Source organism: Sceloporus occidentalis, unplaced genomic scaffold (assembly GCF_023333645.1).
Source record: "Sceloporus occidentalis isolate IW3139 unplaced genomic scaffold, rSceOcc1.0.p SCAF_23, whole genome shotgun sequence".
NCBI lineage: Eukaryota > Metazoa > Chordata > Lepidosauria > Squamata > Phrynosomatidae > Sceloporus > Sceloporus occidentalis.
Window position 1 is genome coordinate 1,271,481 of NW_028317003.1, and position 19,824 is coordinate 1,291,304.

Here is a 19,824-nt window from a genome sequence, read left to right on the forward strand (position 1 = left end):
TCCACCCTCTTAACTTTAAATAATATCATCTGACTCCATTTATTAAACATTCTTTCCATGAAATCTTTATTTAATCACATGGCATACATGAATGTTATGTATCCACTATCTCTTCACTCTTCTATGGTATACATATGAAATGGCACTTTCAGATTTCTATCCAGTGGGTCCCATAACCCAATCCACTTCTGCTAGATAAGGCAAGCTTGGGGTGTTTAACGCATGCAATGTGGGAAGCAGGGCAAGACTAGCTCTTTCTTGTGTACAGGAATGAATCAATGTACGTATTTTGTTCCTTGTTATAAATAACTCGTATGCATGTGATTGATGCATTCTATACTATAACACTGTTGTTTTACAGTCGCTTGATTTATACTCACAGCCTCAGAAGTGCCTTATAAAAAGGTCTTGTGAAGAAGGCGTCCAGCAGATACTGGTGAATGAGGGCAAGGCCAAGAATGCGTCCACTGAACCGGAACCTGAACCGAAGGATAGAATTTCTTTAAAGAAGGAATGATGAAGTATTCACATTAAAACCACAGGCCAGACTGAACTTTTAATATGCATTCTGAAACATTATTCAGTGCTTCAAAAATGCATTTGTTTCCATTGAATAAGAATTTGCCAATACTTGGCATGCAGTAAGTCTGGGTTACTGGGGTACAAAATATTCCTGATAAGCTGTGCAGGACACCTTGGAGTATTTCCTTTTGTATTTACATATCTATAGATATAGATTTCTCCAACCAAGTAATTCCAAGTGTAAGTTTTTCCAATTACTAAACCTCTTTTGTATCATTTGAAGTAACTAAGATAAGAAACCTTGGTTTGTGAGATGACATTCTAAGCAGCGTCCGTATTCTCCTTCAGTCCTACCTTGCCATAGAAAATAAACTTAAAAAAATAGAAAAAAAGATAAGCATTTTTTAAAGAAGTGCTTCCAAAATGTCTGGAAAATTGCTGAGGAAATAGAAAGTACTAATTCTATGCTTTTTGCAAGTTAATGAGCCAACCTGGCATTCCAGATGTTGAGTGGAAGATTTATATGCATGGAGGTCAATGGGATCTAATTGCAAAGCCTTTGCTTGAAGCCTGATTTACAGTGTGCGTTCTATAAATCCTGCCATAACAGGCAACTATGACACATGGGCTTTGGAGCAATAAATCTGGTACGCATTACCTTTGACAAATTAGCCCAATCTACCATGCTTTGTTAATTAGTGAAAATAACACTGTCAGGTGACTGGATTAATTGGAGAAATAGAACCTGGGTTAATTCACTTCCGCTCCATATGGAAAATAAAAAATGCGTAATTTTTATCCAACAGGTAGAAATGTTTACGTAAGCACAAAGCCTGTCAATATGCACGTAAACAGTTTTCAAATAGTGGGGAGGAATAAAAAAGAAAGCCTAATATACCGTTTCACAGTAATGTTTTAGAAATTGTGCCATACTATTATTTTTAGGTATTTAAAAATCAACGTACTCAAGCATTCATACTAATACTGTTCAGTGTCTTTTTTTTATCCTTCAAATTCCACCAGGGTATTGGAAGACATGCAATTAATATGTTAACTAAAGAAAACCAAATACTTGCCACTCAAGATGGTTTTCTACAAATGCAGACATCGGGCTGATCTGCACCGTGTATGTGTCATTGGCAGAATATTCAAACAGACCATAGTAAGGATTGAAGAGCTCTTGCGAGAGAAGGAAGAAGAACTCCCGAGATGGGCCACTATAATCCAAACTAAAAAGAAGAAGAAAAGCATTAAACAGCATATGTTCAATTTTGCATGAGCACTAGCCTTAATCTGCCTGTGCTAATATATGTCTTTAGTTTAAGATAACTTTTATTGGGACAAGATTGATATGAAGAACATCTCACATGGTTTCACATAACATTCCATCTCATCATAATGGTCCTTAATGGCCACTGATTACATGATGGCGATCATTTTGCGCTAAGGGGTTAATCTCTATATAGTACCCTAAATTTAGATAGGTACAAAGAAGCAATTTCAGTAAGAGCTTTTCTCCCTGTTCTAACAGGGTTATGGGCAGGAACTGGACTTCCCATCTCATAGTTTTTTAAGATCTAATGTCTCATGGGCATGCGTTAACATGATACTTACCCTTCTTCCCCAACAAATGTTATATAAAGCTTGTTCCTTTGGAGCTCCTTGCGTGAGTAAGCCATTACTTGGTTAAAAGTGCCCTCTAAAAGATGATCTCGACGTATTATGAGCCTGTGAGAGAAACATAAATATACAGGTGGTGTGAGCTGATGAACCCCTCTTTCTGTTGACACATAATATCATTACTGTGGCCCCCCATAAATACCAAGGAGCTTGGAATTCAATAAAGTCGAGCAAAGGTATCCTCACTAGAATGCACATGAAAGTATTACAAACATTAAGGTCATCAAATATAAGATAAATAATAAAATATTACACTGAGTTACTACCTAGACATCGAAACAATGCAACTATTTAGAAAAACAAAGTCTGCAAATAATATTTTAGGAATCTTCAACTTGTTTCATTATGTAATGTTGTGGCCGGTCTCTGTTCCCTACGTGGCTAATAGATGTAACAGATCCTCGCTTTGAAAGTGAGACAGGGTAATAAAAATGCTAAAACTAGTGCTATGAGGAGATGATATAATATATGCTACCGCTTGTCTTCTCCTCCCGTGTTCCTATAATCACCGAGGTGCTGACATTAGAAATATTCTTGTTAAAGCGGGTATCTATTTAAAGTGACTCTTTTTTTTTTGCAGCATCATTAGTATTATGATATGTGATATTTTAATAAGTACTTTTATATGTTTTATGTATGTCGGCTTAGAGTTTATAGTTTGAAAAAACTACGTCCCTGCTGAAAAATGAAATAAACTTAAAAAAGATAAAAGCAGGCTGAATCCGTGGTTTCTGTATTTTCTTCGTGATGAGGGTGACATAGTATATTAATCAGGGTCAGGTATGCATACTTGCCTCTGCAATGGTAAAATTCTAGCGTGAGAACTTCTAAGTCCATTAACCCCTTCACGACAAAGCCTGTACATGTATAGGCTCACAATGCATTGTCATAAATGGGTTTAAGGACAAACTGTTGTCCTTAAGGGGTTAATACTGCTTCAGCACCAGAAAACAGCTCTAAAAGCTAAAATTTATTTGGTTACATGAAGACATAAGACGGTAAAATCTTAAAACGAAGCCAAGTTGCCGCACAGTATATTTTAATATTATTATTTATTAATAAAGCACCAACTTGGTCTGATGTTATCAGATGATCTTAATTAAATCCAGTTGTACCCACCATTACTGTAGTAAAAATGGCCATTGAAAAAAAAATCTATGAAATTTTTCACCATTGTAACCCTAATTTCAGGTCTCGCAAACTAATGTGTAACCAGAGTTATGCATTACCAGTGAACCCAAACCAATGAATAAAACACATGTACTTTTTACTAAGGGTAGATGGCAATGGCATTGAAAGAATCCCATTTTTACTAAGACTCCAAGCTTTATAAATCTGCTGACACCTCAGTAATACAAGGCAATGAAATCGTAGATTGTTGTTTTATAGTTCCTATTCGCACTCAGCTTGGAGTTTCCTGCTCTGCGTTATATCACATTTTCACTCGTGAAATCATTTGTTTTGAACTATATTAATTCAAGCAGAAATGCTTACTTGTTTGGGATGGGCCAAATTTGCAATTTAAATATATTATAGAATTTCTTAAGATTGCATTTTTTTGATCAACTGTAATAGTAATATGTTCTATTATACAGCATTAAAATCTGTGTGCATTTTATATTCTTAAAACATGGTATATAATATACTGTATGTTCCAGATCATATAATACAGATGAAGTCTTTTGGGCTGTTGAGGTCAGAACATTTGCATTATAGCATTTTAAACGGCAGCATTCGCAACCGGTGGCTGCACACTGCGGCTAGTGTATTGTGTGGTTGGCCAGTGTCAGATGGCCAGTCCGGGCCTATGTGTATGCTAAAGGTGCGATGTTCAAGAAATTCGAATTAACATGCTTGAATATAAAAGTGAAAAAAAAAACAATCCCACGTGGATAAGCGAATAGAAATAATAATAATTTTACATTCCCAGGGTACTGCGTTCTAATCATACACATATATTTTCTCTGTTTCTCCCATTGTGCGTTCCTGCATCATAACAAACATCCTACTTACTACCATCTCAAGCCAAGCTCTTGCAAGATAGGATAGATATTTAAACTCATTTGGACCACTATGCTAGTTTTCTTGTATATGTACTAATTATGTGATTTGGGGACACCGTTTTTTGGGGGGCCTAATTTTGGTTTTTACCTCTTCAACGGCACATTCCTTTGCCCTGATCCCCTCCCTCTCTGGCCTCTTACAGCAAAAACTCTGGTTCATTCACTTATCATTTCCCGTCTTGACTACTGCAACACTCTTCTGGTTGGCATTCCACCGTCTCGACTCTCTCCTATACAGTCTGTCCTAAATGCTGCTGCTAGGCTTATCTTCCTTGCACGCCGCTCCTCTTCTGCTTCCCCACTCTGTGAAACCCTCCACTGGCTCCCAATTACCTTTAGAATTAAATTTAAAATCCTGGTACTGACATATAAGGCCCTCCATAACACTGCTCCTCCATACATTTCTGCCCTCATAAACAAATACTCGATCCTTACGTTCTTCTCATGGGCTAAGGCTCTGCTCCTCACTTATCACCTCATCCTTTTCCCATAAACAAGATTTCACTCGGGCTGCCCCATATCTCTGGAATCTACTTCCACCGAATATTCAGCTTTCACCCTCCCTCCCAACATTCAAGAAACATCTCAAAACTCACTTCTTCAGAGAAGCCGCACCATCTTAGCTGCTAGAACCTCCTTGTCATTGATACAACCACCACACTACCACTCACCCTTTCTCTGTGCCTTATGGTTGTCACCCCATTCCCTCAAGATTGTAAGCTTGGGAGCCGGGCTCTCTCCACCTAATGTATCGGTTTGTCTTACTCAATTCTTGTGTTGTCATACCCCTTGAATATATGTATTGTATTAAGCGCTGCATTAATTGTTGGGGCTCTATAAATAAAAGATAACAATAATAATAATTTCTACCCTTTTCACTTTAAATTTCCTTTTCTATTTCATCTCCCTCACTTACCCCAGTTGTAACCTTCTTGCACCATAACTAACAGCCTGCTTCCTACCATCTCAAGCCAAGCCCTAACCTGCTCACCCCTCTGTTCTTAACTCCAGATGTGTCTGTATGCAGTAACGTATATTTGTTATTTACAGTATATGTTAACTACCCCATTTAATTGGTACAGAGCTGCATAATTTGTTGGCACTCAGTAAATAAAAGGTAATAATAATATATTTTTATCTATTTATATGTTTACACTTCAGAATTGCTGGTTACCATGGCATTATGAATAATGATCTAAAAACGCCCATCGTGTAAAGATGGTGTGAGCATTCAATGTAAGTATGTTGAGTGTAGGTGGTTGAAGTTTCCCTGGGCTACACATATTTAAAATGCAGTTATTATTTTTTTTAAATCCTGATTAATTAACAAAACAATATATATGCAGCATATTCCTTAAAATGTATTCTATGTGTCAGACTGCACCATAAAACAAGACCAGAATATTTATGGCTTCAAAGACCTCCCAATGATTTATTCAGCCAACCATATCTGACTCAGTAAAATGAATGCACCCTGGAGACACATTTGTATATTTGTGAAAGAAAGAAAATGTTGGTAGGTCTTTCGGTTGGATGAATGCTCCATGAACTTGGGTTGAAGCACATCAGGCTAAGGCATGCACATCTTAGAATACATTATGTACTGGTCCTAATAACCTAATGCTGAATAGCAAAGCAAGGAATAAGATGACGCATGTAAAAATAGGTTCTTAGACGTTGTTTGCATGCAAACCAGTCCAGCATCTTCACACCCAGTAGTATCAATGTAGCTAGTTTTGTTCTATACCCTTTATTGTTTTTCTATATTGTTGATTTCCATCATACATTATATTATACCATCACACAGCACTACTAAGAACAACTTAATGCCCTCACAGTGAATGAACACTTACTTAATTTTACCCGGGCCTTGCCCATACCCTTTGGCTTCAAGTTTTCTGTAGAAATTTCTTAACTTGGCTTCAAAATCTCTTCTGTAAGGGGATGGAGCCCTCGCGCTGGCACGCTGGAGCCCTGTAAATCATCACCGAGTTTTTAATTTCAGTACTCAGGATTATAAGAATAAAGACAATACATGGTTCTACCTATGGGTGGGAAAATGTTATTGCTTGAGTTGTGGACCACAGGTGCAAGGTCCAGAGATATTAACTCTTACGAGTGATAATGAGATTACCCTCAACATCTCAAACAATAAGGTTCAATGTATCAGTCTTGTTACAGAGGTATTTCAATTGACCAAACTCAAAACCACCCATAAGTACTTGACTTTATTATATTAGGTTGAGCTGCTGTCAAGTTTAGTGGAGTGCTGACAAGTCCTCATGTTGAAATTGACTACGGCCATACTATCTATATTGAATCTGTTAGCTGTTGCGTCTATCATTCAAGTTTGTCAGTCAGTGAAGACTCCTAAGGAATCCAGTTGATGTTGTTGAACCAAGGATTTTTATTAGTTGGCATATTATTATAATGTATTGAGTTATAGAGTGCCAATATATCCTGCAGGACTGTATAATGGTAAATGGGACATAACAAAAAGTGTTGGACATAAAGGTGAGGAGGGTCCTACACAAATGAACTTACAATTAATAACTGACTATTCAGATGAACTTGAGTGTAGTTGAGCTGACCTTTGGACCCGTCTTTTAAATTGATCGTACAAGTGTGTAATGCAGGTTTTTCAGTCAACTGAGTCAATGGTCAAGCTGGTTGCCAAATTGGTCAGCAGTGTTCCCTCTAAGCTGTGCACTTGTGCGCGTGCACATAGCTTCCAGAGGGAGGGCACACGAACAAAAATTGTGCGCACAACCAGTACCGTACCGGGGGGGGCGGCGGTCTGTTAATGCAGACCTCCGATCCTCCTCCCTTTCGATGCGCGCGGCAACTGATGCTGTGCGTCGGGATTTGATGTCAGATCCCGGCGCACAGCACTGAAGCCACGCCCACCGCCTCCACTGCAAAGGAAGGAGAGGACACAGAAGAGGAAGAACGAAGAGGAGGAAAAGTGACAGGTAGGAAAACATAATGTGAGAGTGAATTAGTAAGTGTGTGAGAGTGATGGGTGTTATGCTGTAGTTTAAACTGAATGTTTGTGAATGAGTGTGTGTGTGATAGCATGGATGTGTAAGTGTGTGTGTGGGGGGGTAGCATGGCATAGGGAGGCTGTAATCCTATTCCTATCATGCTCAGGTTCCAGCATGTACTGGCTGCCTGAGCATGATAGGATTGCTGTTATCCTATCATGCCCAAGCAACCAGTACATGCTAGAACCTGGGCATGATAGGAGCGTGATTGCTGTTAATCATATATATATATACAATATGATTAAATATATATATATATATATATATATATATATATTGCTATTGATTTTTTTTGTCTAATTTTGGTGTGTTACTTTTAATAAAAGTGTTTTTTTTGCTTTTCAAGGTGTGGGAGGTCATTTTCGGTTTCAGTCAAGTGAATGCTAAATTTTCAGGTCCAGAATTTTCATTTCGGTGCACTCCTATATAGATATATATAGTGTGTGTATATATATATATATATATATATATATATATATATATATAATATATATGATACTAGGCCAGACACTAAAGTGGTAGGCCTACACCACATCAATGTTTGGCTTAGTATATAGTGATTGGGGTTATGCTGCATTATTGTCAATGTCTGGCTCAATGTATAGTGATAGATGTTATGTTGTACCACTGTCAGTGCGTGCCTCAGTATATAGTGATAGATGTTCTGCTGTACCACTGTCAGCGTTTGCCTCACTATATAATGTTAGCAGTTATGCCGTACCACCGTCAATGTTTGTCTCAGTATATAATGAAAGCAGTTATGCTGTACCACCGTCAATGTTTGCCTCAGTATATAATAATAGCAGTTATGCTGTAACACCGTCAATGTCTGCCTCAGTATATGGTGATAGGTGTTATGTTGTACCACCGTCAATGTCTGCCTTAGTAAATAATAATAACAGTTATGCTGTACCCCTGTCAATGTTTGCCTAATGATAGAAGCTATGCAGTTTTAAAGTGTGTGTGTGGGTCCCACGTACAGGATCCGCCCCAGGTGCCAAATACTCTAGGTACGCCCCTGCGGACAACAGTTTTTCCCAATTTTTTTTTTATGCGGCCTGGGGCCTCCGCTCGTGATTCGCTCATAATTTACTTATGCAGTGAGAATTTCATCTTTAAAAAAACATTACAGTAAGTAATACTGTTGTGTAACTAATACTACATTATCACACAATAATGTAGTGTTATTAACCATGAGCGAGCTATACCAAAAATATAGAATAACAATTTAAATTTAACATTTGCAGAAGCATATTGTGCGCACAAAATTTTGGCTTTGGGAAAATTTTTGCACAAGAGAAATTTTCTGCGCACACCACCTAAGAAAAATTGTTGGTCAGACATATTAAGTTTAACGAAGCTCTTGGCCAACTAGCCTTCATCTGAGTTGTCAAGTTGATTTTATTGGGCTGAAGACCTTTTTACAAGTGTATGCTGCTCATCTTGAAAAGACAACAATGTGTGGAAAGGTCTTGCGCTAGTGCTGCTACCTAAGGAGGGGTTCCCTGTACTTTCATAACTACCTGTCATTTGCAGGGGGCAAAATAACAGTTTCTTATAAATACTACTGTTGCTACAATAGTCACCTGGAGAGTTCTGAGGTGAGGATCCTGGTGAACAACGAGGGGAGAAGCTGTACCCTGGGTGGAAGGCAGCTTGGAGTGGAATGTATGACATGATATCTTCTTCAAAAAGGCTGCAAAAAGAACAATCAACATTAAGATGCACAAAAAAACATGTATTTTATCAACACACTTACATGCATTTGGAAAGGTTAGGATGTGTTCTTGTCTTTTTTCAGTTGAAGCTAAATCAGCGAGTTTTAAGGAATCTCTAACAATATGTAACTCAGATCTTCTTCCAGGAGATGCTCTGTTTTTAATTCAGAGTGACATCATGGGCTTCAAATAGCGAATAAACCCTTACATGTGTGAACATTGTGGACACAACTTCTCGTTCCCAGTGGATTCTCACCCAGCAGGTTCAAGATTGAACGCTGCCAAGACTACTCAGAGCCCCAGGAAGACACTACACAATGAAACGTATTGTTTAGCTATGAGCTGCACGTTCTTTTAACATACAGATGGTATCGTTTTCAAAAAAAAATGAGCCCCAGTCGAAAAACCTGGCAGAATCATACATTTGTATATAACAATACAAAAATATATTACGTACCTTAACAGTATAACTAAATCTGCATCACATGACAATTTCTCAAGCCCGTGAGTACCCTCTGTCCGTATGTAATGAATCTTCTCCCTGCATCACACAAAAATAAAATGACTTTTAACTAAATATGATCAGTGTAACATTTAACAACTGCGGTTTTACTACTAGTAGTTCACTACTAGCACACAATCTACTAGTAAAACTCTAATATGATAATCTGTGAAATGTTCATCCTTCATTTTCATTTCAAGATTTCCTCACCCATTTAATATGTTAAAAACGTCAGTGGAAGAGACATCTGAGGTCGTGAAAGCTGTGATTTTGTTGGCCCAATAAAACGTATTAAAGGATTCCATAAAACAAAACCAAAAGAAACTCAAAAACAGCAACATGTGATTTTAGGATTAGAAAAATTGTATATATTCTTCTAGAAATAGAATTAAAAAAAAAAAGTTTTATTTTAACAATCCTGATTGTTGACTTGAGTGCAGAAATTGATTATTTTACTACAACTATCTTTTGTTAATTAAATTATAATCCTAACTAACACTATGTCATCAGTAAGTATTTAAGATCTGTATTCTAATGGTTCTGTGGCTGTTTCTTTAGTGAAAAAGTATAGAGGACCTTGAAACAAAGAGGATGCTGCATGAATACCAAGGTTTGCAGGGCCAGACAGGGGAAGAAAAGCGGCTTTGGTACTTTAAGGCCAGCAGCGGCTAAATTACATATGTGTGGCTGTCGGCTGGGCATGTTACTCCATGTTATGCTCTTACACTCTTGCAAGAGGCCTGTAGGGTTGTGTTCTAATGAATGTAAGCTGTAGTTACGGTAAAATTATATCAAAAGCCCAGTTTAAGCCATAAGACACCTTTATAAATTAAAATTGGTCATTTTCACAGTTATCACTTTGGCAATAATGTAAGTGATTTTTTAAAAATCACTTTTTGGGCTGTGCAACAGCAAATTCACCCAAAAAAGCAACCTACGCATTATATAAAAAAAACTGGAAACAATGGGAAAGTACTTTTTCTACTGTACTGTACATATTTTGGTAGTTGGCTGCTCAAGAAAATATAAATGTTCATAACTTACAGAATAGAAATTTTAACAAATAAATAATTACCTGAGTGCGTGATTCCTGGCCAGACTTGGTTGTCGTTCTTGTAACATCTCAAAAATATTGGGCTGACGTAGAAATGCGACAATCTTGTCATTATAAGCTGAAATTTAAAAAAAAATAGCACTGAGGTAGGGTTCCAAGCAGAAACTTACAACAAGGATGAATGTATTGGGGTTGACCCAGAAATGTGCAAATGACGAAACATATCAAATATATTTCTTGGATATGAAAAACAATAATTAAAATAAGGCCGTAGCTTCATTAGGCTTTTTGCTGGTAAAAAAGAGTGGTGCCATTCTAATACACAGCAAGGGCATCAACGAACAAATAAAAACTCACAGCGTTGAGAAAGCAATATTACAAAAGTGGATCTCTGCTGTTGAAACCCACAAGTAAAATCTGTGGTTTGGCCCCCTCCTGATCCCACAATAATAAAACGTGATGTTCTTACCCAGGGGCACTGCCTCATTTTGGTGCTGATTTCTTATCGCTGTTACCAGACTGTTGCCTGGCCTGGCTAACAAAGATGCTCCCCTGCTTCTGGATACTTCTGACGCCTAGCAACAACAAAAAATATACAAATTAGGGTCTCATACAAGTTAAAACTGTGTTTATGACATAAGTCCACTGTAAAGTAAAAAATAGGATCGCTATGATCAAGTTAAGAAAAGGAACATTAGCTTTCTCAAATATGAGTACATTGATTGCACTTTACCTCTCCTGCACTGTAACTTCTAAGCCGCTGGAGGTGCTGCCTGTGTGTGAGGTGATTTGGAAGGCGGCCATTTTGAAGAGGAATTCTTGGATCAATAAATGTCGTTGCTCGACTATTATGATCGACAAAGAAAGACTACAGGGAGCAGAAAATAAGTGTACACACGTTAACCATGTGATGCGTTTGAACATTTTATTTCATTAATCAAGTAAACAAAGCAACCCTACAGTATGGCATATAAAACTCTTTTTATCAAAAAAACTAATTGATTTCTCCCCACTTATATGAACAAAAAACTTTAAAAATCAGCAAGGTTGGACCTGGATCTCAATATGTCCTTCCCTGGCTTGGGCTCTCCCAGATACCCCTCGGCACGCTGTTATTTTAATGATCGGCCAGTATGTTTATATTATTTACTCCAGGTTATCACCTTTTCATCACTGTTGTTACTTCTTTACCCATGTGTATCACTAATTTGAGTTGAACAGACACAAAGAGTTTTCTATGTCACATCCCATATAGTCCTCATCAAGAACAAGCATAAAGGTTACGTGCCGACCATCAACTGCATGACATATAATATGTTCTACTGGTGTAATTTGATGGTGTGTTTCCCAGTAACTGTACCCAGTGCCATAATTATAGGGGTTGCTGCCCTAGATCTGACTCAAACCGTCCCCTCAGACTTCGGCTGCAGGTCCAGTTCCTGTAGCGTGCTGGCTGGGACACGATTATATATCCCGAAACTATGCATTAATTCATGTGAAATCGACACTATGGAGGTCTGCCTCCTCCCTGGATCCGCCACCTTACGCCTAGTCAGCCAAAGCCATAATACATTACAGACTGTACCCTCTTCTCATTGTCGTACCTTTCCTTGTTGGTCAGTTTTGATTTCCCATCCACGTGGCAGCTCCAGCCTGGTGTCAGCAAACATGTTAATGAAATTCACCAAGTCCCTATTGTGCTGATAGCGTTCAAAGTTCCGCGCGTCTCTTCGAATTTTCAGAACCATGTGCTTCAAGCAGGTGCTGTTTGTGAATACTCGGTAGGCACTCTGAACACAAGGAGATATGAGCAAAACGTTTGGGATTTAATTATGTATACCGTATATAAATATCAGCATTTTAAAGGGTAACAACATTTAAATCTTCATTCTTGCTATATTCTGTAGATCAATACAAATGTTATCAAGTATAGCTTATTTAGAAGGTGGGGCTACCATTGAATCCATTCATTCTGTTACAAATGGGCCCATATCTTCTCTTAGAGATCTGTGAAGCAAACTGATTGTTGCAGCAATTTATGGTTGTAGAAGCTTCAACATCTAATGAGAGTAGGTCAGCTTTTAGTAAATGTATTTTAATTTTAATATTTAATGTATATTATTTTGCGTTTGTCCATGGCATTTTTTTTTTTTGCTAAATATGTCAGGTAGGTTAATGTAAAATATAATTACTTTCCATAGTATAATTTTGCATTTTTTTATAAAAATATTTTTATGACTAGGCTTATGTGATTCTTGGAATCTCACCCAAGAGCCTTAACTGAAGAGGCCAAACACCTAAATTATGCGTTCTGACTTAATTTGATCATGTCTGCAATTTTTCCTATGAAATAAACATCTTTTAATCCTTAGCTGTAAAATGTGTGCGTTTTATGGTATGCAGGTGCAAAGTAAATAAATGGTAATAAGTCCCCCTATATGCCAACGTCTCAAGAGAGAAGCATGTAATCATCATCCTAAGTTTTATGACTGTGTTTGGAAGCGTGCAAGCAAAATGTAAAAAAGGGTGGGATTTATGAATGCATTGCAAAATATGAATTAAATTAAAAAGTCATAATTAAAATACATTTATTAAATCCATTCGAACACATCCTATTTATCAACATACAATTTGTAATTTAACACTAAAGGAAGATTTGTAAAACAAGAATATAATATGTTACACTGTAATGGGGAAAAATAAAACGTGGACAACAGCAGGAGATTGACCAAGGGGGAATTGTGCGATTTGAAACATGGGTCACCAAAAGCACTTTAATTGCAGTTCAACATATGGCCACAGGAGGGCACCATAGCTACATCCACATAGAGGACCTGCCATTCTCATCTCATATATTCTCTCCATTTTGAACTTTGTATTGCTCTTTATACTCAGGTCAGGAGGACCAGGATCAGCTCCCCTTAAACAACTTAATAGAGAGAGTCATAACTGTAAATTCACAAATTATACTAGCTTCTTCTTTGAGACAAATTAGTTATTCCTGTACACCTGCTTACAGCAGTGAACCGTTAATTAAAATTATATCTTCCAGAATTACAGATTCACCAAAGCCCAGCACAGCGATTGCCATTACCAGAATAGTGGATAATTGGAGTTTCAAGTGCTAGACTGGACTAATATCTACGAGACTTGAATATGCAACCTTGTGAGCCTATTGATTTTAAAGGCAGCTCAAGCTGCAACACTGATGTGCTTCCCCAGAGCTTCTAGTTAGTGTCTTCAAACTCCAGGCGGGGTACAGTATTTGGTGATGCCACTCCATACCCCTTCAAAATATAACTGGAGATACCCATAGCCCCTTTTTGGTACAACCAAATACAACGTTGGAAACGTCATTCTAATACTGTTGAATGCCCAAAGTAAAAACAAATAAAATCTTGATCCTGATTCATCATTTTGTTGGAAACATTTGTCACGTTACACAAAAGCAGCAATGTCATAGAAACTGAAAAGTTTCTTATGCTATGCTTTTTTTATGCGATCAAACCATCGGAGGAAACGATACATGTACAGATCCACTAAGGTTTCTTTGCTTGATGTCATAAATTTAGGTTTCATCTAAATAGAGCAGCACCTTTAGGATTATGATGAATACCATGTGTAGAATTCTTGAAAGAACTTGTCACTTACATAGTTTGCATGCAGCACGGTAAAAAACTCAGGGTTGGTTATAAATTTGACAGCTGGAGACTGAAGCAATAAGGTAATTTTCTGGGAATTTATAGGTGTCATGGAACCCTCTCTCCTTAGTTCTGTCAAAGAAAAGTGTAATAACACAGGGTTAAAAGATTAACAGTGCAATCAAAGCAAGAAAAAAAAGCAAAAAGATATACATAAAAAAGTACATTCAATATATATTAAACAAATTAAATAATGTGAAAACAAAGCTCTTGAAAAACACAATATATGTGGAAAAGTTTTACCAGTAAATGTTAATTCATGTAAACTATGTGAACAATTGTTTGTTAATAAAAGCTACGATTGAGAAAAATATTTTTTTTATTTCCTTTTTTTTTCAACCTGCCCCCCCCCCAGTTATGCATAACTGCCCCCAGGCTTGCCACTCTGCCCCAGAAATGCCTTATACCCCATATATGCCACTGTGCTCCATGATACGCCTTTTAACCCTCTAAATGCCACGGTGCCCCATGATACACCTTTTAACCCTCTATATGCCACTGTGCACCATGATATGCCTTTTGACCCCCTATGTGCCACTCTGCCTCCAGAAATGCCTTATACCCCTATATGCCACTCTGGCATTTAGGGGGTTAAAAGGCATATTATGGGGCAGACTAGCATATAGGGAGGTATAGGGCATTTCAGGAGGCAGAGTGGCGTATAGAGGGTTAAAAGGCATTTCTGGCGGCAGAGTGGCATTAATGGGGGTTAAAAGGCATTTCACAGAGCACTCTGCCTCCAGAAATGCCTTATGCCCCCCATTTAACACTCCCTCCCACTCCCTCCTCCAAACTTACCGGAGCTTCCAAGTCCCCCGGTGCTTAGTCCGGGCAGCGTGTAGAGCTCTACGCGATTCGCCTAGACAACTTCCGCTCTACGCGAATCGTGTAGAGCTCTACACGCTGCCCGGACTAAGCACCGGGGACTCAGAAGCACCGGTAAGTTGGGTGGGGGTGGGCATACACAGGAGGATCCAGGTCCCCTGCATTCGCTGCTATTTGAGGTCTGATTATAAGATGACCCCGATTATAAGACGAGGGGTATTTTTCAGAGCATTTGCTCTGGAAAAAACCTCGTCTTATAATCGAGCAAATACGGTAATATAAATTACATGCATTCTCAGCCATAATGCCCTTCTGTCCTTCAGTGTTCATCAGCCACCCCTTACTTAGAGACCCTGTTTCTCTTAATTTTCCATTTTTATTTGTTTTTGTTAAGCATTGCAGTATGAACCATGATATTTTGTTAAATCCATCATACTTGACTTATTAGTATCCAAACACTAAACGATTCTGCTATGATACACAGTAAAAAAACCCCACTTTTCTACCTGTGTTTAGCTGGGAGAGGTCTGTTTCAGAGTCGCAAACACCTGGAACTCTTTCACTTCTACCAACGGCTTCTTCCTCCGGTCTCTCTGTTGCAATTGTCCTCTGGATATTTTGATACCTTATTTTACAGAAGTATTTTAGTAAATATAAACTACAAGATATACCTATGTAAGTAAATATGTCAAGTGCAATTATTGTAGTAAATTTCTGATTTCCAAAAAACCCCCCAAAACCAAGCATTGAATTTCTTAGTGGGAAAATTTGCTAATGATTTTCCCAACATTTATGTAATGACTGTATGGAGCATTTAACTATTATGGGTAATATTTAAACAGTGATTTAAAAATACTTTCTGACTTCTGTTCACTTTGCAGTACCGCAATGATAATTTACACACATTTTGTTAAGTATTCTCCAAATAGGGGTGACACTAGAATTACTGGGTGCAGACTCACTTGCCATACACGTACACATGTATACACAACACTATGTTCGTCCTCTCCTTCACACAACTAAACCTAGGCTCCCCCGATATGCTGGCACACACTCACATTAACACACACATGCACTCATGCCAACACACTCAACACATTTGCTAACAAACACACTCATGCTAACACCATACACTAGCACCTACCGACACACACTAACAGCAAATGTTAACACTCATGTTAACGCCATATACTAGCAAACACACACTCATGCTAGCACCATACTCTAACACGCACATTCCACCACCATACAATAAACACAGTCTACCATAGAGTAACACACTAAAACACAATACACTTGCACCCACACACACACTGGGACACACACTGTCACAGCTGACACATCTCTCCCCCCTGTCCGTCCTCCTCCCTATATCTTACCTCATGTGGACCCCTGGCTTCACTGCGAGCTGATGTGCTGCTGCCGCCATACTACTACCATGTGGTGCACCTATGGCACACGCACACGCCTTAGCATATCCCTCACTCTAAACCATTTGGAGGACCATTTCTATAGGCTGTTTTATGACCTTTTTCTGGGTCCATGCAATCTGAACAAATGTTGGGGGGGTTGCCTTTTTTATTGAACTGCTGAACAGAGTTCGCTCCGAAATTAATGACAACTTAGATTGGAGGGTTTGACAAATATTGAATTCACCAACATCCACCATCTGCTGAGGAAGTATGGTGCGTTTAACTAAGAAGTGTTAGAACCAAGTGCAGTTCTAGCTTTACTACCAGAAAACAACCTTCGAAATGCTCTGGAATAAACCTGTGTACTGATTTTATGGCGGACTTTCAGTCAAGAACTGATTAACAAAATTCTTATAATTTGTACTATTAGCTGTTATCATTGTATAGCAGTAGTAGAGTAGGCTATTAAGATGTTGTCCATTCATGGTTGAGCTAGTCTCATATCTCTTTGTATGCAGGTGTCTTAAAATTTGATCAATCCTTGGTAGATATAGGAGATGTCTTGTACGGTATGTGTACAACAGATAATTCCACATTGAGATATTTGTTTTTGTTTGCATGAGTGGTTCAAGCAAACACTGATTGCGTACATGTAGGGTATTTTGATGGCTTGTGCTGCTGGGTAGGACCTACTATGGGTTACCTAGGCTTGCTGTATATGTTGAAACTGTGAACCTTCCATATATTTCTGTTGTGAGGCCAGGAGCAAAGAAAAAATGACTGCTCCACCTGTTGCATAAAAATAGGTAAACCAACCTGCGATTGAGCTGCTCCATCTGCTGGATGGAACCAGACCTGCTTATGCCATCCGGTGTCGCTGCCGTGGTTGGACGCTGCCATGTTGTTGTGCGGTTTACATGGTCCACATAAAATACTCTCCCGTGGCTATCAATACGAGCTTCCCAGTCTGCATTTTAAAAAACGGTGTTACAAATTATTCACATATTTTTTTTTTTTAACTTTTTAATCACTCATGGCTATTAAAGATGAATAGTAAAATATTGCATCCCAATGCTTTTCCATTCACAAAGCTTGCAAACCTTGTATTAACAAGTCCTTGCTTTGCTTATTCTGCATTTTACTACACCATGTGAAGTGACAGCATGACTAATTAGGTTTCATTTATAAAATCAATTCTCTGTTCCTTGGCGGCAGAGTTGCTCCTCAGCCACAAAAAGATTATCACTTATTATATTACTTCTCACTTCAGTCCTTTTAAATATCTTAAACATACCATTAATATTCTCAGAGTCACAATAGGTGATTTGCTGCAATGAACACACATGCAATGAGCCAAAAGTGCTTTAGGTTGCAACATTACTGTGTAATTTGGCTGAATTTCTCCCCTATCAGATACCTAGCATTGTACCCTTCTAGTGAATCTGGCTGAGAATATAGATAATTAAAATCAACGTATGCTCGATTGAGCAGGGCCCTCCTCACCTGTTGCTTCTGTAAGTGTAATTTTTATGTTATATACCATATTGGCTCGATTATAGGCCGCACTTGATTATAGGCCGCACCTTAAAAGTTAGGTGCTTTTTTATTTTTATTTTTTATTTTTTATTTTTTTTTAAACATGTTTATTGAAGTCGACAGCAATACAGCGAATGGCGTAAAAGAGAAACAAACAGCCAGTCATGAAATAGCCATCATGGTCCATACGAGAATACAAAAGACAGCAAAAAGGGTAAAAGCCCTCCTGATACAGCATTAAGAGATGGTACATACAAATACGACTGGCACGGCAAACATGTATACAGCACTAAAATATAAAGAAAACGGAATAAACAATAGTCGACAGTATTTTCGGATTTTTGGTTGTTGGTGATCTGGTGAGCGCTCGTGCAGAACGTCAGAGCTGTCAAGCGGCGCCAAAAGCGCCGAAAGACAGCGAGTGCGATGGCATAGGCACTGTAGAAACAGCAAATAGCAGCCACAGGGAGGGGGAGGGGAAGGAGGGAAAAAGACAGGGAGGGAGCAGGGAAGAAGAAAAGAGAAAGGAAAAAAAAAAAAAAAAAAAAAAAAAAAGTTCCCAACAGGACAGACCGCACACCAGCGGCGAGTCAAAGAGACACCAGCGGCAAAACAGAGCTCCCCTGGGAGAAGGCAGCAATCCAGGGGTCCCAGATATCGGAGAAACTCTGCATCTCATCATGTAGTTTAGCCGTAATCCTTTCCATAGAGATGATATGCCAAATATTGGAATGAATTTCAGCATCTGTTGGAGGGACTCCCTTCCACCTCCTGGCCACGGCTTGTTTAATAGCGGCACAGATCCGATGAACCAGTTTACGCCCAGGTACAGACAGCTGCCGCGTCGACACATCCATGTTCAGCAGAGCCGTCTGGGGGGAAGCAGTCACCGGAGTGCCCAATGCCGTCGAGATATCCCGGAAAAACCTAGACCAGATAGACAGGACAAGCGGACAGGACCACCAGGCGTGAAGATAAGTGCCCACCTCTCCACAGTGGCGAAAACATTTGGCGTCAGATGCAGGGCAGAGCTTAGAAAGCCGCACCGGTGAGAGATACCAGTGAGCAATAACCTTATATGACCGCTCTCGGATAACGGTGTTAACAGTAATGCGATGTGTGTTAGTCGCCGCTCTACACCAATCATCGTCCTCAAAGGTTTGTTGCAGGGCCTCATGTCAGCGTGCCTGATACGACGGGGGGTGTGCGTATGTCCTGGTCAGGAGGTAGGAGTAATGAAAGGAGACAGAGCCCCGTAGTCTGCGGCGGGTGAGAAATCTTTGTTCAAAGGGGGTCAGCTCGGAGACCCCGGCGTCACGCAGGAGAGTGAGCACAAAATGTCTGATTTGTAGGTATCGAAACCTCTCGGATTGGGGGATGCGGTTGTGGTCGAGCATCTCCTCAAACGAAAGCATGCGCCCCCGTCGCACCAAGGCCCCCAACCTACACAGGCCCGCCTCAAGCCACCACCGAAATCGTCGTGTATCCACACCCTCCGGGAAGAGGGGGTTGAAGAACAAAGGGGTCAGTTGGGATACACGGCCCCGTAGCTGATATTTAAATCTAGCCTTCCTCCAGAGAGAGTAGGACGTCTGCATAGTAGAAAGAAGCGGAGAGCCCGGCAACCGATCATGGTCAAGCCATAGGCATAACTGGAGCTGACGGTCAGGTAGGCAGGCGCGTTCGATGTCAATCCAGGGCAGCGTGCCAGCCGGAGAAGACCAGGACTCCAGCTGCGAGAGTCTGGCGGACAAATAATAAAGGTGA

At 39.3% G+C, this 19,824-nt stretch overlaps 1 protein-coding gene across 2 annotated transcripts in view; it reads right to left on the reverse strand.

Annotated features, from left to right (window-relative positions):
• The window catches only part of LOC149300672 (E3 ubiquitin-protein ligase HECW1-like), a 76,504-nt gene that overhangs the window by 3,630 nt on the left and 53,050 nt on the right, over positions 1-19,824 (reverse strand). For both annotated transcript variants that reach the window (XM_089484846.1, XM_089484845.1), the window contains 13 exons: positions 17,338-17,488; positions 15,616-15,734; positions 14,235-14,356; positions 12,188-12,373; positions 11,317-11,451; positions 11,053-11,158; positions 10,605-10,701; positions 9,485-9,568; positions 8,896-9,005; positions 6,119-6,239; positions 2,137-2,250; positions 1,599-1,751; positions 381-479 (listed from right to left, as the gene is read on the reverse strand). In XM_089484846.1, coding sequence (XP_089340972.1) covers positions 381-479; positions 1,599-1,751; positions 2,137-2,250; positions 6,119-6,239; positions 8,896-9,005; positions 9,485-9,568; positions 10,605-10,701; positions 11,053-11,158; positions 11,317-11,451; positions 12,188-12,373; positions 14,235-14,356; positions 15,616-15,734; positions 17,338-17,488 — 1,597 coding nt within the window. The remainder of the gene's footprint in view (positions 1-380; positions 480-1,598; positions 1,752-2,136; positions 2,251-6,118; positions 6,240-8,895; positions 9,006-9,484; positions 9,569-10,604; positions 10,702-11,052; positions 11,159-11,316; positions 11,452-12,187; positions 12,374-14,234; positions 14,357-15,615; positions 15,735-17,337; positions 17,489-19,824) is intronic.